Raw genomic sequence first — 23,136 nt, 5'->3', positions numbered from 1 at the left:
AAGATATAAATAGATTTGTAATTAACCATTTATTGACAATTAATTTTGAAGTAGCATTTGCGTCATATAAAGCTAGTTTTATGTACTAAACTCCAAATATAAGATGTAATTAAAGGAACTAATTTATACAAATAAACATAAACTTCTGTCTATTAATAAAAGCGAACTTCTATTTAAAATGGCAGGATTTTGCAGTGACCCTAGATTGTGCCACTGCATTCCAGCCTGGGTGACAGAGAAAGACCCTGCCCCCCAAAAATTAAAATAAAAATGGAAGGATGGATTTTCACCAAGTACAGAAGAAGCCACTTGGGAAGTTCTAACTTTATATGTTATGTTACATATTTCACATTTGGTTTTGGGGACCATAGGCAGAGTTGAGAGTAACAATGAAATGTAGAAGGGAAAACTTGAAAAAGCATCCTCAGATCAGCTGTGGGATTGATTGCAGTGGGGCTTGTTACATCTGTACATGTATCCTGTTTTGAGATAAGGAGCAGCAACAATTAATTTATTTACCTATGATAATAAAGTTATTGAACCAATGTCACAGAAGACCAGCCAGTTTCGAATGGGTGCAGGAAAACTGCACATCTACTTGGTAATTTGCTAATTTCCAGAGTTGCAATCAGCAAACTGACACAAGAGCAGAAAATTTCCAAAATTTTACCTGCAGGAAAAGTTCCATTTATATGACAGTTGCACTAAAGATATAAATATAGTTGCCCTAAACATTTTAATATAGGAAATTCAAAAGAAAACTCTTTTGTTTGTAAGCTTCTATATTTCAGTAGTAACGGCACAGCTGTTAGGAAAGAAGCTGAATTTTTTCAATGTGTTTAGCGTAAAACACAGAATTAAGAATTTGCCTTCTCATTGAAAAGAATTAATATCAACTCAAGCCATCAAGTCCTTACATCTAGCGCTCACAGCTGTAAGCAATGCTCACCACTATCTGGAGTTCCTCTTGTCTCATTCTCCCTTTGTCCCATTCGCTCTTCTTTCTTTTTTTTAGAATTGCAGAAATCAGATAGCTAAATTTTCTTTTCTCTGTTCAGAGAAATTAATCTGCATGCAATAGCTGTATTGTGCTTTAAAATAGGCCTAGAAATTAGAATATTGTCTACATCACAAACCAAGTGTGTTTGAAGGGCTACCTTCTTACCCTTGTAATTCACTCCATGTCCTGAGAAGTAGAGGGAACAATGTGAATAAAGTGGATAACATGCTTATATGCTGTTTATGCATTATGTTTTTCTCTTTCTTAAAAAAAGGAATACCTTTGATCTTTGAAAGAGAAGAAGCTATTAAGGAACAGTACACCATGAGAAGATTCAGGTGCGTTCCACAAAGTGCATATATAATTTGATCATAGAAATTTATGTAAGGCAGTTGATTCCATACCGTTACCTTTGATTCAGAAAGAATTCTTTCTGATACAACAAATAAGAGATCTCTGTTTTTAAGAAATATCAAGTGAAAATATAAAGAGAATATTTTATTATTGCCCAAAGACTCCTTAATATCTGGCAAGTGAATGATCAAGTAGATATCAGATTTCATTAATAATTGAATACATTAGTAATACAAATGTTACCTTCAGAATATTTCAGACATTAAGGGAATAATTTCAGAAAGATTTACTGAAGGTATCTTCATTGCAGAAAATTTCCATCTTTTAAAGTAAAAAACAATGGCCCTGAGTGGCTGCATTCCACTAAAAATTCTAATTGTATGCCCATCATTTGTGTGTTTATTTTAGAGGACCCTCTTGCACTCATGAGCTTCTGAGACTGCCAACCAGCAGCAGATGCAGACCACTTAGAGTTCTGCATGGAGAACCCTCTCAGCCAAGGTGGCTACCAGATCGAGAAGAACCACAGATCCAGGCACTTCAGCAGCTACAAGGAGCAGCAAGGGTATTCATGCCACTGCAGGCTCTGGACAGTGCACCCAGGCCTCTAATGGGGCAGGCTCAAGCACCCCTACGACTACAAGGGGCAGCTCGGGTGTTCATGCCACCACGGGCTCGGGTGAAGTCTAAGGCCTCTAGACCTCTACAAATGCAGATTAAGGCACCTCCACGACTACAGAGGGCAGCCCGGGTGCTCATGCCACTACAGGCACAGGGTAGGACACCTAGGCTTCTACAGGTACAGGCCCAGGTACCCAAAAAGCAGGCGACTCAGACCCAGGCATCAGAACCACAAGATCTGGACCAGGTACCAGAGGAATTTCAGGGGCACGATCAGGTACCTGAACAACAAAGGCAGGGCCAGGCGCCTGAACAACAGCAGAGGCACAACCAGGTACCTGAACAAGAGCTGGATCAGAACCAGGCACCTGAACAGCCAGAGGTACAGGAACAGGCTGCTGAGCCTGCACAGGCAGAGGCTGAGGCAGAGGAACCTGAGTCATTACGAGTACATGCCCAGTTATTCCTGCCCCTGCTATCACAGAATCACCATGTGCTATTGCCACTACATTTGGATACTCAGGTGCTCATTCCGGTAGAGGAGCAAACTGAAGGATCGCCTCAGGCACAGGCTTGGACACTAGAAACCCCACAGGCAATTGACTCAATTCAAGCACTGATAGAGGGACTCTCAAGAGACTTGCTTCGAGCACCAAACTCAGATAACTCAAAGCCACTTGGTCCTTTGCAAATCCTGATGGAAAATCTGTCATTAAATAGGTTTTACTCACAACCAGAACAGGCACGGAAGAAAAAATCAAAAGTTTCTAGTCTGAGGCAAGCACTGGCAAAAAAACTATCACCAAAGAGGTTCAGGGCAAAGTCATCAAGGAGACCTGAAGAGCTTGAGCTTTCAGATTTAGAAGCCCGCAGGCAAAGGCGCCAGCACAGATGGGAAGATGTCTTTAATCAGCACGAGGAAGAATTGAGACAAGCTGATAAAGTAAGAGTTTTTGATATTTTCACTCTGAGTCAGAAATGAAGAGAAAATGTGATAGCTCATGCTGATTTTTTTCTGAAAAAAAAAAAAAATGAAATATTCATTATGTTCCACAGAAAATATACTAAATAATTTGTACTTCAAATAAATTTTCTTGAAATTCTTAGATACTTGTGGCTAACTATGAGAAAAATATTTTTCACTATCTCTACTGAAATATAGCTTTAATTATTAATTTTCTGTCTGTTCCTTTAACCAATCAAGGGTCAACAAATGCACATTTAAAATTACTACTTTGGATCTTTAAAAATTACTTTCATAATTTAAAATTTCAAAGATAACTCATTAAAAAACAAGCGCAAAACAAAATTTGGTTTTATTACTCTAACCTTTAAGTTAGTTTATTATTTCTTCCGATAAAATGCTGAACTATACTATGAGAGTGAATAGTACTACAGGATGTTTAAATCAAGTTTAAAATGAGAAGGCAAAGCAGTTTCCAAAATATTTTGTATATGGTTACCATATTTATGACTTGTTTCAATAATGTGCTGCCAATTTTACATAGTAAATCAATTATGTGGCCTCACAGAACATGAAACAATTTACAAATTGTTCTCTTTGTTATAAGACCAACAGGTTCATATGTCCACTGCATAGTAACAGACCTGTTACACATATAGCAGCGATGCAGCTGTGGAAAAGTTTAATGATCAGCAGGGCATGGAGTTAGGAGGTGGGGAGGAGACCCTCAAATCCATCTTTTGGAGGAGTTCTGGGCTGGGATTTTTAAGAGGATTGTAGAGGGTGAGGTGCTGGATAATTGGAGTTGTTGATTGGTCAGGGCAAGGTTGATGGTCCTTGAAAATCATCAGGATGTAGAAACTGCATTTTTTGGTGAGGCAGCTTCTTATGGGGTCCTTCAGACCAGTTGACGTCAGTGGGGTCCTTCAGACCAGGTTATTGACAGTAGTTTCACTGGTATGAAAGACCTGAAAAAAATATCTCAAAGGGAAAACAACATTTCATAATGTTCAAGTTGTTATCTACAGAGCAGTTAAGGGGAATGATGATGTTGCAACAAGGTCTACGTGATTCTAGGAAAATAGGCCAGAAACACCTATTGAAGAAGGAGGCCAGAGAGCAAGCTGACCTAAAGTGTCGTGCTAAACGTGCTGCAAGCTTGGTATATTTTTGTTTCTCTCCCTCTCTTCTTCTGTGATTAATTTTATAAGGTAATAGTGGTGGTTTCATCTGTACCATTTTGAAATGTGGAATACAGTATGTTAAACTCCATTTTATCTAGGAACAGTCACTAAAATGTAATTGTTTCAAAAATTCTTTAATATAAAGTGGATAGGATTTGACTGGAGTTATTGAATTTAATCTTGTAGATTCCAAACTGATAATGAAGAGCTATGGGCTTAATAACAAATTAATGAGCTTAGATAAGATTAGGGAAGGAGTTGTTTTCTAATACTCCACCCATATTTGAGTAAAAGGAATCATTGTGATGATACTAACTTAAACCCTGATATCCACATCTATTTCCCTAATAATAATCGATGTAGTATTACAAACGAATTTTATCTGAGTGTCTAGATAAGGAATTCTTTGGGTTTGTGCATATTGAGCCAATTAAACAAATGCTAATTTGTTGACATGTTTAACAGGAGAAAAGGTAGAAGCAGCAAGAGACGCAAGTCTCAAAAGGGAAAATGGATGTCTAGCTCTCAGAAAAAAAAAAGGGAGGAACTATAAAGAGAAAAAAACTAGATGGTGAAGGGAGAGATTTAAGTCTAGAATTACATTTGGTAAAAACTAGCTCGTCTAAAATGCTAATGATTATTCTCAATGAACCCTAGTAATCAATTAAATCTAATGGGTTTTATATATATATGAGTAAGTCTTTTATTGATCTCTGAAAGGTTCAGTGTTACCAGCGTGGCACACACTTATTATCATTTATTTTTTTAAACATGTATGTGGAAAGCCATTCTAAAATATATAAACCTCAATAAATAATAGTTACAAATCTCATGACTCTAGGCTCTTGTACAAACATTTATATCTTTATATGTGGTCACTGAAGAAAATATAAAGGCAAAAAAATTGTTGATAAAATAGTCAAAGTCACAGATCTTTTGAAATACCTGAAATTTTATTAGAGTTGAGAGACATAGGTGACTACTTCAAGTAATCAACAGGAAACAAAAAATGCATTTTTTATTAATTTTTCAGTTGAAGAGATAGTATTGATTGGATTAAAGGGGAAAACAGTTTCCTAAACTCCTAGAGCTCAATTAGGGAGAAATATTTGCACCACTATATAACAAATCTTGCATTGCTCAGGAAGACCAAACTTTGAAGTTATAATAGCTTGCTAAACGTAACAGTTAGTTTGGTATTATGAGTTAATCAAGCTTTAAGCCAAAGATTCTTAACCTGGACCCTGTAGATGAACTTTGGGAGATCAGTAATCCATCAGAAAACATATGTAATATGTTTGTCTATATGCAGTTTTCTGTGGACAATCTGTAGCATTTCTCAGATTCTGAAAGGGATCCAGAACTAAACACTATTAAAAACTACTGGTTTAAATCATTTTTATTATTTGAATATTATTCTTTTAAATTATGTATTAAGATGATGAATTTGTTCCTATCACTTGCCTTTTGACAATTAAAATAGTTACTTTCCTTTTTGTTTCAAAGGACAACGAAGATGAATCATCAGACAATGATGAAGCCTTTCATTCGATTCAGGCTGAAGTCCAAATAGAACCATTGCAGCCATGCGTTTCAAATCCTAAAGTAATTGAGGTAAATTTTTTCAATATGAGTTGCTGTGACATTAGTAAGAACGCAGAACAGTGGTTCTTAAAATTTTGATCTCAGTGTCCCCTTATACTCTTAAACATTGAGGATCTCAAAAAACTTCATTTATTACATGGATTGTGTCATTTGGTATTTAACTTATTAAGTTAAAAATGAAAAATATTTAAAAATATATTCATTTAAAAGTAATGAAACTATTACATGTTAACATAAGAAACACATTTTTAGTGAAAACAAAAAAACTGTACTTTTCCAAAACAAAATTTTAGAGAGTGACATTGTTTTACATTTTTGTATGTCTCTTAAATCTGTCTTGCTTAATGAAAAACAGCTGGATTCGCCACATCTTCAATCTGTTTGCATATGTTGTTTTGGTTGAAGTATAGGAATAAAAGCTGGCTTCTCACATGTAGGTAGTTGGAGAGGGAGAATTTTCATAGATTGCTTAGATAATTGAACAAATTATTTAATAATATACCAAAACTAGAGAAGTGGAATCTGAAACCATATCGATGAAATTTTGTATATTCAGTTAATAATAAAACCCATTGGTCTATCTTATGCTGTGAATAAATGTTTTGCTGATGCATGATTTTTAACTTCATGCATTGGTCAGTTGGAAAATATTGGTTCACTTTGTATGTAGATCTTCCCAGACATTTACATGTTTCATTATACAAGATCAAAGAACAGCATTTGTTAATATCACCATCAAGTTCATCATAAAATTTATTGAATATTAAGTTGTCAAGTGCTTTATGGCAGATTGTTTGAAAATTCTAATTTTCCTTTGCAATCTCAAATTTTATCATTGCTAAATTATACCATCAGTTTTTCCCTTTAAATTGACAGGCTTACTTTATTCATTAAAAATAAAATGTCTACCAAATACCCATAGTCTAAATAATAATAGTTTGTCAGTCTTTCTTTAAGCAAAAATATTGTACATGAAAAATACTGGTAGTTTCAGTTTGTAACACAATCACACAAATATTTTTCCTTGATTTTCTCTGGTCGGGGATGTAGTTCGTGACAGAGTCTGGGTCATTTAATCTGTGGGTTTTATTCTGTTTTGTTTTTTGTTTTTACAATTATAAGAATAATTAAGTTAGTCCTAGTGTCCACTTGACTTCTGTTTTCATGACTATATCAGTAGTATCCTATTTAGTGCATATATTGGAGAGTCCAGAGTTGTAGGTTTTCTTGTCTAGACAAGGTAGCATCATTATCACAGCCAGTGTTCCTAACACAGTCAGCCATCTAAAACAATCTTTTTGTAGATTTTTTTGAACAATCAAGTAGATTAGGTGAGTGCCTGAAGAACTCAAACTCTTGCCTTATTGATGGTGGGTCAGGAACGTCATTGCTCCTAATCAGCACAAGATGTTTCACAGGAGTCTACTATGAAGTCTTTTGTAGACAACTCTCCTGTTTAAATACAATCCCCCTAATACTAACAGTCCTCTGAAGTGAATAACAAAGAGTATTGTTTTATAAATCCTAACCACTGGCAGAAGAAACATAAGCCAGATTGTATTATTTAATTAAAAGAAGCAATATGTCTTTTTATTTGCCTTATTGAATGATTTTACTCATACTTTCAGGTAATACTTATTGCCTTAAGCATGACTTAAGCAGGAAATGTAATGAGCTATGTCTGGTTTGAAATGCATCATTATCTTAGTATATGCTATTCTTACTAATCATTTTCCTCTCCACAGTTTTGAAATTAAATACAGCCAGTTTATATTAGGCATCATCTTTTTTATTTTTGATCGTTACCTATTTTAAGTAATTTTGGCCTCCAGTAGTGCCAATAAGCTTCCTAAGATCAACTTCGTAAACCAAAAAGCCCAGACTGGGTCATATGATCCCAATTATATGAATTGAAAATGAAAAAAAAAAAAAAATCAGCAGATGCTTACCCTGACCTACCTGTCTCTTGTAATGTAGACATAGCCTTGATAAGTCAGTTCATAAAGAAAAAATACTGTACTAAGGCTACTCTAATTTCTAGAAAGTATAAAATGAGTTTATCAGCATGAATATGCTAGACTTAAAAAGTAACATGTTGAAATGTCCTTTTTAAAGAATCTAGTATGACTGCCTTATTGCATGTCAGAATTACCTATGTTTTGAACAGCTAAAACTGCTTTGAGTAGAAGTGTGGTAATACGAGACTAAGTGAAGCAAAACAACATTCCCCGGCCCTGTCTACCGATGTTGGCAGAAAGTAAATTTCCCTTATTGATGGACGCTAGCAGAAAAAAATACTTTCTTACTTTCTTAAACATGGGGCAGTTTTGACTCAAGATATTTTAATGAAATGTATGTGGGTGTGTGTGACAACTTTGGAAAATCTAGGGTTAACTTAAAAGGATGTGTGTGTAAGAATCTGAACTTAAATTCTGAGTGAGAAGTTTAAACTTGATATAAAAAGAAATGTGATAACATGTAAAGAACATTAAATTAGAAGTTGAGAGGCCTGCATTCTGATGTTAGATGTTCCTTTGACTTAATATAAAATTCTTAGGAAAGTCAATTTTCTCTTTTTGGGCTACAAATTCCTCAACAATAAATTAAGATTCTGATTATATGAGCTCCAGAATCTGTTCCTACACTAAAGATCAAAGATACCATCAGAAATTATGGTTAAACAAGTCTAATGTTATAAGTAATTATACAATAGTATATATTTATTAAAATCATATTTTATGAGTTAGACTGTTAGGAAAATATTTACGAAGACAGACATTTTCCCACACATTAATAGCTCCGAAGAACTTATTGAGAATTCTACTGAAGTATTGCATTGTGTCTTTAAGGTTCAAGAGAGTTCTTCTTCGGCGCCTAACAACCAGGATCATGCAAATCATGTGACGTTCTCTTCAAGGTACATATCTCTGATTTCTATATTAAAATTTCTCAAAATGAATTACAGAATGGAAAATAAAAATTATTTCATTTATACCACATTTTGTGAAATCAACTAAAATATCAATGACAATATCATCACCATTGACTATTGGCCCACATTTAAAACCTTAATTGCAATGATCCATTACCTATATCTTTCACATTTGTACATACTGCAGTTTCTGGGATACTTAGATTCACAAATTTAAAGTGAAACTAACAACAAATACTTTGACAGTGTTCAATTAGTAGTCGATGAAAAGACATGAAATTTCAAGTCAATTTTCATACATGTACTGCATGATAAAACACATACATACAAATTATTTCTGTAAGAAGTTAATGTCACAAAGTAAGTCTAAAAATGTCCTAGAGTCAAAATCAAATCTAAAACTCAATATTATGTCAATAAAATGTCATATATAATATTGATATCAATCACTGTATTTTTTGATCTTTGTAATATTGGTGATCTTCAATAATTTTCAAAGATCACATTCCACATTTTAGATATTGTGTGCAATGTGTCATATAGGAAAACCAAATTTTAAGGTAGATTTTTTAAGAAAATCATATCCTGTCAAGCCCCAATTCATACTAGAGGGAACTTAGCTTATATTGATTCACCGTCAGCAAATATATATAATACTTATTGAACACTCACCATACTCAAGATATTGGACAGTATGGTCAGATGGCATCAGTTAATATCATGTAGTATATATTTTCCTGCTTCATTATTTTAAAACCCCACACAATTATGTCTTCAGATTTAAGTGAAGTGTAGAAATTTTGAAAAATTATGAAGCAAGACTGGGAAATTTCTTTTTCTCTGTATTCAATTAATGGGTTGTCATAGTCTATCTGACCTCAAAGGAAAGAACCAGTTTAGCTTTGAGTAGTTGGTTTTGGTATAATGGAACATGACTTTAATAAAATCGAATATATAAAAACCACACTTGGTGTTAAACTCAAGAGTAATTGTTCACTTTACAAAAGGATTTTGAATTTATTAATAGCAAATACATTACTTTTAAATATAGTTAAATTTATAAAATTAAATGAAACTCAAGTCTTCCCAGAAATTTGGAGCCATTGAAAAAATTTTGTCTGTTCCAGGCCTAAATCAATAACCAAAGTCCTTCCCATATATAAATTCCACAATAACTATAAAATTTAGTAGCACTAGTCCAAAGCAACTCTCTAAATATTCCTTAAATTTGAATAGTAAGAACAAAAGTGCTCTATTTGTCTGTCAGTGTAGCTATCTAAATCATGAATGGGATGCTAAAAACATGAGTTTCAAGCATTTAAAATCCAGATAATAACAATAGAATATATGACATAACAGTAACTTATTTTGTTTATTATGTTAAAATACTCACATACACTATAATATTAAGTTTATTGCTGTGTTACTCAGATAATAATATTGTCTGAATATTAGCTTTAAAAGTTTATAGAAATTTTTAGAAATTAATATATATGTAAAGGAAACATACACTCTATAGAAACATTTATTTTTCATTTTGGAAAATGTTACTCTATTCTACACAAAATAGCAAGTTTGGGGGAAAATTGAAATTGGAAATTATTACTTAAGATCCTCTTTTTCGGTTTGATATATCTCCATATATTTATAAAAAACTTTATGCTGGACTTTATGTTGAGTTGTACATTTCCTTTATGAATGTTAGGACATGGAACATGCTTTTCTGTCTTTTCATTAGTGTTCCTCAGCCATCTCTTTTGGAACAAGCTCAGAAGCCCATTGACATCAGACAAAGGAGTTCGCAAAATCGTCAGAATTGGCCGGCAGCATCAGGTGATTCAAAGCACGAAATTTCAGCAGGCAAAATATAGAGCTATTGTTTAACAATTTATATTTCAGAAGTTAAGAAAGAAGAATTTCAAGAAGGAATGAATAAAAAGTGTCAGGGAGGCCAAGTAGGATTAGGACCAGAAAGCCACTGTATTTGGCAATTGGGTGGTGGTCAGTGGTGGCCTTTGAGAAATGGAAAAAAATGTTTCTGAAGTTTCATCTTTTCATTGGACAGTAGTTAGGAATGCATCTAAGGGAGGTGGGTAGAGTTAACTTTATTAAGTTTCTATACCACGTATGAAAAATATGGTAAAGGAACTTGAGAGAGGCCTCTCCAACAAGCTAAAATTTATAGGTAGCAATTAGAACATTGTACGGAGGACTTCTGAATGACTTTCACTTATCAATTGGTTACTTCACCTCTCCAAAATAGGACAATATCTCATAAATATTCCTAAATGTTACAGAGTGATGGTTTTACTCAAAATACATGAACAATTAATCAATTACATCATAGAAAATAACTTTCAAAAGTTGTGATATGAATTTCAAACAAGTATTTTAAGATATGCATTTGAGAGAGTTTAAATCAATTATAAATTTGTCATATATTACTATAAACAAAGCCAAAAGTTGCACCACGGATCATGCAATCTGGCATTATCCAGTTTTAAGTGATCCAGGTAAGTTGAGCAAGGGAAAATTGGCTGATTGAGTCTCTGAGTAAAAATGTAGTATACTGATTTTATTAAAATGTTAATAATAAAAATGATACAGATATACTTCACTTTTTGAAAAGCAAATACTTGAAGATCTAAACTTAAAAACACAGTTTTTTCTTCTTAAGTGACTCAGATAATGGCAGAATTATTTTAAATAGTACTGTCTCCTCATACACAAATACTATGTTGTGAAAATTAGATAAGTCTGAGTGAAGAGAAAATTCTTAAAATTGTTTCCTCAGAGTCTTTTATTTCTGGCTTGACTAGGGCTAATTTTGCTAATACTGGGCAAAAAACTAAAATTTTGAGGTTTATTCATGTGGCATTTTTGAAATAAGGAAATTCTGTATTAGATCCCAAAGCAGTCATAACATTGATAGAAGGGAGAAGTCATCTGTGCAGATAATAGCTAAACATCTTTTCAGCTCCAAAATTCTGTTATTTTATTCTGTATGTTACATAGACCATTTGATATTCCCATGAGATTACATGCTTCATCATGGAGGAAGTCTCAGAGTACCTTACTACAAATTTGTCTGAAAATCTCAGTACACTCACTTGAACTTAATTTGATCTACTAACATACCAAAAGACTTAAAAGAAAATGGTTTCCTGAAAAAAAAAAAATCAGCAGAAATACAATAATGACAGAAGATGGGAACACAAATTGTAGCATGTGTTCAGTGTAATTTTATCACAAGACAACAGTATTTGAAAATATATGTATTTTGGAACTACAGTATCTATACTTTGGCTTTGTATACCAAGACCGAAAATAAGAGGAACAATAATATTTATCTTGAAAATCTAAGCACACAAAAACAATAAACAGGGACCTGAATTTTCTCTTAGTGAAGCCTTTTCTAAGTACACCCACCCAGACCTGAATTTTAAGCCTGTTAAATACTCTCACTGGATTTTAATAACAGGGGTTATTTACCATGCCACAATTCAATATTAAAAGCTAATCTCCAAACCAGATACATTTGTATTTTGAATAGAAATATTTACACTATAGAATTGAGCTGTTCAATGTGGTAGCAACTAGCCATATGTAGCTATTAAAATTTTAAAAACTAAAATAAAAAATAAAATTTAAAAGTTAGCTTCTCAGGCATACTGGCCACATTTCAAATGCCCTGTAGTCATTTGTGACTAATGACTAGTGTTAATGCACAGTGCAGATACAGAAAATTTCTATCGCTGCAGAAAGTTTTGTTGTACATTGCTGCTATAAAAATGTTCCCAGCTTTATAGAGAGGGGTAAGTGTTATCTCTTTTCAGCGGTTCACTCCTCAATTGTATTGAAATACATGTGGATATATCATTGGGAGAGAATTTCTGGGGGTTAAGATTGAAGAATGAACTCTCCTCTTGAGGGTTTTGGCTAGTGTATCATCTTCTAATAAATACACTGTCGATCTTTTTTTTCTGCTGGTCAGAATATGAGGCTACTGATACTCCCAGCCCTTCCTATTCTTGATCCATTCTTCTTTTTTTAATGTATCTACCCGGCTATCAGTCGTACAATGTATCTTCTTACATAGACAGAGATATTTGTCAAATGTACACTTAATATTGAAAACGGAGCAGCCATGTAGGTCTATAGATGGAAGAAAACTTGAACCTGCAAATAACCCCCTGAAAAGAGAATTTACGATCCTGGCCCCATGAGAATGTATCAGGTGATGTTTTCTGAATGAAATCACAAAAAGGACAAGAGAAACAACAAGGGATTTACCTGATACACTATACAAATGAAGGCAATGGCTGTAATCACTATTGTTGCTAATGTGTTTTTGGCATTCCATAGAATCTTCTTCTGAGGAAGAGAGTCCTGTGACTGGAAGAAGGTCCCAGTCATCACCACCTTATTCTACTATTGATCAGAAGTTGCTGGTTGACATCCATGTAAGTTTCCATCTTAATACATTAATATCTATTATTTTTGATGTTTCATTTGTTTTGACTTACACATTCTCATCTTCACTTAAGGAGAGATAGTTAAATAGTTTAGTTTTTTAAATTATTTTAAAGATAGATTTTCATTGCTTTGTGAATATATAGAACACAAAATCTAAAAATTAAAATTGAAATGGGAAAACACTTAACCAGAGAATATTTTATTTTCACATTCTTGTGTTAGTTAGAACACACCTGGGAGAGTAGTGATAAACAGCTATTTGTAAAAGCTAATCTCAGATTGAGATGTACAGGTTAGATGTCCAACTTTTAATAGCATTCCTTGAGTGATGAGGCAATGAATACAAATAAAACATTTAGTAAAAAATAGAGTGTCCTCTGATTGCATAAATAAAAAGTCTTCCAGCTCTTTGTGAACATGCTTAAATTGTTGTAATGCAGATTTTAAATTGTCCTAATGCTATGTGGTTTCAGATCATTCTATTTTACTTTTGTAATTATCTCTATGCTACCATACACATATCCCTTCCAGATTGCCCAAAAGTTGTTAAATGACACACATCATACTTAAAAGATGGATTTAGATTAATTTGCTCTTTGGAAGCGTTTGCAATATCTTAAGACAACCTATGGCACATAAAACCAGAGCTGGGAAATTAACATATCAATTTCAAGAGCTGTGTGTTAATCCCAACGTCAGGAGATAAAACAAAAGGGAAAAGTTACCATATTTAAAGAGCATCAAATCGCCTGTTCTCTCCAGCATCAAAAGTAAATGTCTACTTTTTTTGAGCAGACAAGTATGGGTGATTTTTTTTAAGTGAGTAAATTTGGCCTATCTGATCCTGAAAGGCTACTAATAATCAGTCTGGTGTTTGGGTTTTGACATCTCATCCTCACTAAAACTTTGGCTCTGTATAGTGAGTGAACATCCTTGCTTCAATTTAAAATATATTTCAAAATATTGTCAGCTTGGAAACTTTCAAATCTAGGAGAAAATGAAAGGCTGCTAGAGACTACATTAACCTTTCTTGTGCACACAGGTTCCAGATGGATTTAAAGTAGGAAAAATATCACCCCCTGTATACTTGACAAATGAATGGGTAGGCTATAATGCACTCTCTGAAATCTTCCGGAATGACTGGTTAACTCCTGCACCCATCAGTCAGCCACATGAAGAGGATGGTGATTATGTTGAACTCTATGATGTCGGTGCTGATACTGATGGTGATGAGGAGGATGAGTCTAATGATGCTTATGAAGATACCTATGATCTTGCCAATGGCATTGATGAACTGGATAACCAAGTTGATCAGGCTAATGATGTTTATGAAGACCATGATGATGACAACAATAAGGCTGTTGATGACGTAAATGATAATTATCAGGCGGCATCTCGTTGTCCAAGGTTGGTCTTTTTGAATTACTTATACTCTCCATGTTTTATAACTTCAGAAATATTTGTATCTTTAATGATTTATTTTCTTTTTATTTATTTATTTTTTTTTTAATTGCATTTTAGGTTTTGGGGTACATGTGATGAACATGCAAGATTGTTGCATAGGTACACACATGGCAGTGTGGTTTGCTGCCTTCTGTCCCCTCACCTGTATCTGTCATTTCTCCCCATGCTATCTATTCCCACCTCCCCACCCCCCCGCCCCTCCCCCATTTCCCCCCAATGGACCCCAGTGTGTAGTGCTCCCCTCCCTGTGTCCATGTGTTCTCATTGTTCAACACCCGCCTATGAGTGAGAATATACGGTGTTTGATTTTCAAAAATTATCATCAACAGAGTGACTTAATTTCACTTGCATTTTAGTAAATGGTTTGATTGTCAATAACATATTTTAAATTATTCTAATGCAGAACATCTAATTTTGTGTCATTTGTGTATTTTAAAGTAAGCATTCAAGTATTTATTAATTTCTTTATAACTGGAATTGCCTGAATGTTTCTGTTAAAATTCCTGCCACTGAATCATCCTACTCTATAAAACCATACTGAGTATGAGAAAGGACAACAGAGGAAGTGTGTAACTTAATAAGCATAAGGTGAAGTCTAGCTATTTGCAAACATAGCTATGCGTTTCTCAATCTTTTGTGATATTGCCATGTGTATAATAAATTTAAGATGATCCTTTTCTGTTTAATTAGTGGAGAAATTACCAAGAACTCTTTTGATTTTTTTCCAACTAAAACATTTGTCAAGAATTCCATTATGAAATAAGTTTACCACAGGCACATATATTTAATTTTGTTTCTTATGCAAAAAGAGAGCATTGAGACATTTTGTTAAGCTTAGTATTTTTGGTAATTAACTAAATGACTTAGTTCTACAAGATAAGAGTTTTGTACTGCTGAACTTCCTTGGTGGAAGCAGTAGAGCAATGGAGTTCTGTAGCAAAGCAGTCAGTACACATGTTAGAAAAACAAGGTAGATGTTATAATGAACACAAACTAGATATATTGCAAGAAGAATTAATCATGTTGTGGTTGAGCTAAAAATACAGTGTTAATCATTCATGTATCTGTGAGGTTGCTAGTGCATAAAATAGTATATATTTAAGAAAAAAACTACATACTCTTGCTGCTAGCCTAATACATCTACCTAAGAAAGAATACAAGTTCTCTTCCCTCTGCCATTCAAATGCATCAGGAAATTGGTGGTGGCTATGGCATTAATTCATTATGTAAGACTGACAAGACATAGGGACATTTTTCTTGTCTGTATCGTATTAGTAGTGTTCACATAGAGCAAAGACAAAACTGGGCATGGTAGATCTAAATAAGACACATCTCAATTCTGCTTTATTTGCTAACTTTCAAACGTGTTTTTATTGCGTGGCTTTCCTTCATTAATTGGAGCTTGTTATCAGGGCAAGCTATGGCAGAGATGGAAGCTACAAGCCAGGTGGTTATGATGGAAGACATAGTGTCAATAGCAGCCATGAAGGAAGTGCAGCCAGTGAAGACAATGCAGCCGCTGGAGATCAGGAAGAACATGCAGCCAATATAAGCAGTGAAAGAAGGGACAGTGCGGGTGATGGAGTTAAGGGAGTTATTCGAACCAGTGAAGAGAGTGGAGCCCTTGGACTCAATGGAAAAGAAAAATGCTCAGAGACAGACGGTCCAGGATTGAAGAGACCTGCATCTCAGGACTTTGAATATCTACAAGAGGTAATGCACCATTTGAAAAGCAGATTGAACTCCTCTCATTGCAAATCTGTTTATTCTGGGAGATACAGCATTTCCAGCCATTCCAAATAGATTTTAATCATATACCCCAAAGCCTTAAACATTTTTAATTATAGGTTCATAGGTAGATCCTTATTACTACTAATTTGCAGGGTCTATATTTACTTCCAAAGTCAAAGATCTCTTATTTGTTTGCCTTTATTACTCACATATTTGAAGTAGTGTCTCTTGACATACACTTTAAAAAGTATTTTAAAAATTAATTGACACATAATTGTATATGTTTATGGGGTACAGAGTGATATTTTAATATATCCAATTTGTAGTGATGACATCAGGATATTTGGCATGCCCATCAACTGAAACATTCATCATTTTTTGTGTTGGAAAGTATCCTCGCTTCTAGCTATTTAAAAATATATAATAAATTATTGTTAATTATAGTTACTCTACAGTGCTATAGATATTAGAACTTATATCTCCTGTCTAGTCATGAATTTGGATCCTTTAACCAGCCTTTCTATTGCTCTCTCCTATTCCTCTTCCCAGTGTCTAGAAACCACTATTTTACTCTCTACTTATATGAGATAGATATTTTTAGCATTTGCATATGAGTAAGAATATGCGATTTTTATCTTTCTGTTCCTGGTTTATTTCACTTAACATAACATTGAGTACAGGTTCATCCATGTTGCTGCAAATCACAAGATATCATTCTTTTGATGGCTAAATAACATTTCATTCTGTATATATGTCACATTTTCTTTATCAATTCATCTCTTGATGGATGCTTAGGCTGATTCCTTTTTTGGCTATTGTGATTAGTGCTGCAGTAAACATGGAGGTGCTAATAGCTCTTTGATATACTTATTTCCTCTTTTTTTGAGATATGTACCCAGTAGTGAAATTATTGGATTATATTGTAGTTCTACTTGTAGTTTTATGAAGAACCACAGTGCCATTCTACATTATTGGTGTAGTAGTTTACATTCCCACCAATCTTATATAAGAGTTTCCTTTTCTCCACATCACCCACACTTATTGTTTGTCTTTTGATAATAACCATTCTAACTAGGATGAGATGATATCTTATTGTGGTTCTGATTTGCATTTCCCAATGATTAATTACGTTGAAAATGTTTTCCTAGATTTATTGGTCATTTGTACGTCTTCTTTTGAGAAATGTTTATTAATCATTTGCCCATTTTAATTGGATTATTTCCTTTTCTTCTGTTGAGTTGTTTGAGTTTCTTACATTCTGGATTTTAATCCCTTGTCAGGTGAATAGCTTGCAAATATTTTCTCTCATTCTTCAGGTTGTTTCTTTACTTTGGTGATCATTTCCTTTTATGTGCAGAAGCTTTTTAGTATGATATAATTCTATTTGTCTATTTTTGCTTTTGTGGCCCGTGCTTTTGAGGTCTTAGTCTTAATTTTTTTCCCAAACCAATGTCTGGAAGCATTTCCTTATATTTTCTAGTAATTTTATAGTTTCAGATCTTACATTTACGTCTAATCTATTTTGAGTTGATTTTTGTATAAGGTGAGAAATAGGGGTCTAGTTTTAGTCTTTTGTATATGGATATTTGGTTCTTCCAGCACCATTTATTGAAGACATTGTTTTGTCCCCAATGAATATTCTTGATGCCTTCATCAAAAATCAACCACAATGAGATAAATAAATATGTGGATTTATTTATGGGTCCTCTATACTGTTCCTTTGGTATGTGTGTCTGTTTTTTGATTGCTGTGGTTTTGTAGTATATTTTGAAATCTGATATTGTGATGCCTCCAGTATTACTCTTTTTCTTCAGGATTGCTTTGGCTATTCTGGGTCTTTTTTGGTTCCATTCAAATTTTAGAATTTGTTTTCCTATTTCTGTGAAGAATGTCATTTATATTTTCATAAGGATTGCATAGAATCTGTATATTGCTTTGGATAGTAGGGTCATTTCAGCAATGTTAACTATTCTAGTCCATGAGCATAGGGTGCTTCTTCTTTTATGTGTGTGTGTGTGTCCTTTTCAGTTTCCTTCATCAATATTTTACAGTTTTTCTTATAGAGATATTTAACCTCATTGGTTAAATGTATTTCCAAATATTTTATTTTGTAGCCATTGTATATGGGATTGTTTTTGTCATTTCTTTCTCAGCTAGGTTGTTATTGGTATATACAAATGCTACAGATTTTTCTATGCAGATTTTATATCCTGAAAATTTACTAAATTTGTTTATCAATTCTAAGAATTTTTGGTGGTGTCAAAGGTTTTTCTAAGATCATGTCATATGTAAACAGACACAATCTGACTTCCTTATTTCCAATTTGGTTGTCTTCTATTTCCTTCTCTTGCAGAACTGATCTGATTAGGACTTTCAGAATTCAGTTGAATGAGAGTGGTGAAAGTGGGAATTTTTTTGTCTTATTCCCGTTCTTAGAGGAAATACTTCAGCTTTCTCCCAATCAGTGTGATCTTAGCTGTGGGATTTTCATATATGGTCTTTATTATTTTGAGGTATGTTACTTCCATACCTAAAGTGTGGAGAGTTTTTATCATGAAGGAATGTAAAATTTTATCAAATGCTTTTTTTTTCTTTTTTTTTTTTTTATTGAGATAGAGTCTCTTGCTCTGTCACCCAGGCTGGGGTGCAGTGATGTGATCTTGGCTCACAGCAACCTTGGCCTCCTGGGTTCAAGCGATTCTCCTGCCTCAGCCTCCCGAGTAGCTGGGACTACAGGCATGTGCCACCACGCCCAGCTAATTTTTGTATTTTTAGTAGAGATGGAGTTTCACCATGTTGGCCAGGATGGTCTCTATCTATTGACCTGATCTACCCTCCTCAGCCTCCCAAAGTGCTGGGATTGCAGGCGTGAGCCACTGCTCCTGACTTTTCAAGTGTTTTTTTGGTATCTTTTGACAGGATCATATAATTTTTGTCTTTGATTCCATTGATGTGGTGTATCATGTTTATTGATTTGCATATGTTGAATCTCCCATGTATCCCTGGAATAAATTCCACTCAATCATGGTGTATAATATTTTTGATATGGTATTGAATTTAGTTTGCTAGTATTTTGTTCAGTATTTTTGCATCTATCTTCATCAGAGATATTGGCTTATAGTTTTCTTTATTTTTATTTATTTATTTATTTTTAAATTACACTTTAGATTCTGAGGTACATGTGAAGATCATGCAAGGTTGTTTCATGGCTACATACATGGCAAGGTGGTTTGCTGCCTCCATCTGCCCATCGCCTATATCTGGCATTTCTTTTTAAACCATTCTGCTATTCTATAAGTTTAATTACAGAATTTTGTCTGTTTACTGTCAAGTTTATTATTGATAGGTGAACACTTACTCCTGTCATTTTGTTGATTGTTTCTGATTGTTTTGTGTATCCCCCTTTTTTTTTAACCTATTCTCTTATTGTTAAACTTTGTGGTTAAGTAATCTTTTGTAGTGATAATGTTTAATTCCTTTCTCTTTCACCTTTCTGTACCTGCTTTACCAGTTTTATAATTTCATGTTTTCATGATAGTAGATATTGTCTTTTTTCTTTCACATGTAGGACTCCCTTAAGCATTTCTTATAACACCTGTCTAGTGATGAATTTTCTTACTTTTTACTTACATAGAAGAGGCTTTATTTCTTATTTATTTATTTATTTATTTAAGACAGAATCTCTTGCTCTATCACCCAGGCTGGAGTGCAGTGGTGTGATTTCGGCTCACTGCAACCTCTGCCTCCTGGGTTCAGGCAATTCTCCTGCTTCAACCTCCTGAGTAGCTGGGATTACAGGCATGCACCACCATGCCTGACTAATTTTTGTATTTTTAGTAAAGGCAGGGTTTCACCATGTTCGTCAGGCTGGTCTTGAACTCCTGACCTCATGATCCACCCACCCCAGCCTCCCAAAGTGCTAGCATTACAGGTGTGAACGACCACGCCTGACCTAGTCATCCTTTATTTCTGAAGAGTTGCTTTTCTGGGGATACTATTTTGTGCTAGCAGTGGTTTTTTTTTGTTTGTTTTTGTTTTTTGTTTTTTGTTTTTCAGCACTTTGAATATATCATCCTATTCTCTCCTGACCTGTAAGGTTTCTGTTCAGAAATCTGCTATTAGTCCAATGAGGAGTTCCTTATATGTGATGAGACTCTTCTTTTGCTGTTTTAGTATTCTCTCCTTGTCACTGACTTTTGACAGTTTCACTGTAATTTTTATTTGAGAGGGTCTTTTTGAGTTGAATGTATTTCAAAACTTTTGAGCTTTCTTAATCTGGATGTTCATATCTCTCCCAAGACTTGAGAAGTTTTCAGCTGTTATGTCATTAAATAATTTTCTATATATTTTCATCTTTCTGGAATCCCCATAATTCAACAAAACATCCTCTTACTGTTGTCCCATAAGTTTTATAGGCTCTCTTTATTTATTTTTCTCCTTTTTTCTTACCTACCTGGGTCATTTCTCTTTTTTTTTTTTTTTTTTTTTTTTGAGACGGAGTTTCGCTCTTGTTACCCAGGCTGGAGTGCAATGGCGCGATCTCGGCTCACCGCAACCTCCACCTCCTGGGTTCAAGCAATTCTCCTGCCTCAGCCTCCTGAGCTGGGATTACAGGCAGGCGCCACCATGCCCAGCTAATGTTTTGTATTTTTAGTAGAGACGGGGTTTCACCATGTTGACCAGGATGGTCTCGATCTCTCGACCTCGTGATCCACCCGCCTCGGCCTCCCAAAGTGCTGGGATTACAGGCTTGAGCCACTGCGCCCTGCCTGCCTGGGTCATTTCAAAAGACCTGTCTTCAAGTTCAGAAATTCTTTATTCTGCTTGGTGTAGTCAGCTGTTGAAGCTCTGTATTGTATTTTTTTTTTTAATTTTACTCATTGAACTCTTTATCTTCAATATTTTTGTTTGGTTCTTTTTAAATGATACCTATTCCTTTATTAACTTTCTCATTCAGATCATGATTTTTTTTAAAAAAAATTCATTGATTTGTCTATCTGTATTTTCTTGTATCATGTTGAGTTTCCTTAATATCATTATTATGAATTCTTTTTCTGGGACTTCACATTTTCTTTTCTGTTGGGTCTGCTACTGGAGACTTATTATGTTCGGTTTGAAGGTATCATGTTTCCTTATTTGTTAATATTTCTTGTATCCTTGTGTTGTTATCTGTTCATCTGGTGGAACAATCACTTCTTATGTTATGGAATGGCTTTCATAAGGAAAGACTTAGTACTATAGATGGATCCTGGGGTGTTGGTTGGGTGGGGTGCATTGACTTTGGCTCTGGGTGGATGCAGCAGCGTGGTCTCTATGCTGTAATCTACATTAGCGATGTTTGCTAGTACCTCAGTGGCCCAGGCTGCAAAAGTTTATGGTAGAGGTGGCACATCTTTGACAGGAGTGGGCTTGCCGGGCTGTTTCTCAGGCCAGAGGCACAAGTGTACATGCAGTGGATTGGGTGGATCATGAATTTTCTCTCCAGGATTGGGTTACCAGACTACTTCTATGGGCAAGGGTGTAGTCATACAGTTTGGGACAGCTGGCTTGGGGGTCTGGCTTTCTGGGATTAGGGCTACTGAGCTGTTTTTTGACCAAGGATGCAAGTGCACAGCAGTTAAGCCAGCCTAGAGTTGGCTTCACCACTGTGCACTACTGGAGTTATGGTTGGTCTTTCCTGGGCCCAAGATCTGAGCAGTCAGGGTCACAGCATTTCAGCCATCAATGGAGGCTTGGTGAAATTACAGTGGAGGCACGAGGCTGGAGAGGCACAGTGGTTAATGGTCCCCAGAGCATAGTGCATTTCAGCAATGGCTCTAGATTCAAGATGACACCAGGCTGCAGCAGCTTAGATCATGAGTTGGTGGAAAATACACAACTGTTGCTGCTTACCTGAAGGAATGCAGCCACAAGAATTTCAGGCACCTTCCCAAACTCAGCTCAGGGCTTGTGAGGACTATGAGATTATCCTGTAGTAAGTACTAGAATTCTCCGTGGTGGCAACTGGGACTAATGAGAGTCTTCTGCTTATCTTTTCTCAATAAGAATTCATTCCTGTCTCTGAGCTGATCATGGTAGGGGAGACGGGGCAGCAGAAGCAGAGTATCTCGCTTCCCTTTCTTTCCTGCCATTTTGATATTTCATGCTGCACAGTGACCTCACCACCCCATCACTGGACTCCAGCACTCTCCCTCAGACACACCAGTTGAATTCTAATTGTTTATTCATTCTCTTTGTCCTTTTTTATGAAGGGGACAAGCACCAGGTGCCACCAATAAGCTATCTTACTGAAATCACTCCAACCAGAGCCAATTATTTTTTTCTGGGAATATTTTTTTGATTGTGGTAAAATATACCTATCATAAAATTTACCATTTTGACCATTTTTACGTGTACAAATCAGTTGGATTTATTACATTCAGAATGTTGTGGGATTGTCATCACTATCCATTTCCAGAACTTTTTTTTATCATGCCAAACAAATTAAACAATTAAGTCTTGGTTTCCCTCTCCCCCAACCCCTGATAAACTCTATTCTACTTTTTTTCCTTGGTAGCTTGTATAAGTGGAATCATAAAGTATTTGTCCTTTTGTGTCTGGCTTGTTTCACTTTTCAGGTTTTCAGAGTTTATTCATGTTGTAGCATTTATCAGAATTTCATTCCGGTTCAAGGCTGAATAATATTTTGTCTTGTGCATATATCATATTTTGTTTATCCATTCATCTATTGATGGACACTTGGGTTGTTTCCACCTTTTGGTTATTGTGAATAGTGCTCCTGGGAGCATTGATATACAAGTATCTG

General features: G+C 34.8%; 1 protein-coding gene across 4 annotated transcripts in view; it reads left to right on the top strand.

The window, feature by feature from the left end:
- NRK (Nik related kinase) overlaps positions 1 to 23,136 on the top strand; it is a 138,114-nt gene that overhangs the window by 88,338 nt on the left and 26,640 nt on the right. For all 4 annotated transcript variants that reach the window (XM_010346392.3, XM_074391550.1, XM_074391548.1 and 1 more), the window contains 8 exons: positions 1,275 to 1,338; positions 1,763 to 2,918; positions 5,630 to 5,737; positions 8,578 to 8,645; positions 10,399 to 10,493; positions 13,026 to 13,123; positions 14,179 to 14,543; positions 16,013 to 16,313. In XM_010346392.3, coding sequence (XP_010344694.1) covers positions 1,275 to 1,338; positions 1,763 to 2,918; positions 5,630 to 5,737; positions 8,578 to 8,645; positions 10,399 to 10,493; positions 13,026 to 13,123; positions 14,179 to 14,543; positions 16,013 to 16,313 — 2,255 coding nt within the window. The remainder of the gene's footprint in view (positions 1 to 1,274; positions 1,339 to 1,762; positions 2,919 to 5,629; positions 5,738 to 8,577; positions 8,646 to 10,398; positions 10,494 to 13,025; positions 13,124 to 14,178; positions 14,544 to 16,012; positions 16,314 to 23,136) is intronic.

The sequence above is a fragment of the Saimiri boliviensis genome, chromosome X, assembly GCF_048565385.1.
Source record: "Saimiri boliviensis isolate mSaiBol1 chromosome X, mSaiBol1.pri, whole genome shotgun sequence".
NCBI lineage: Eukaryota > Metazoa > Chordata > Mammalia > Primates > Cebidae > Saimiri > Saimiri boliviensis.
This window is presented reverse-complemented; position numbering and strand designations above follow the sequence as displayed.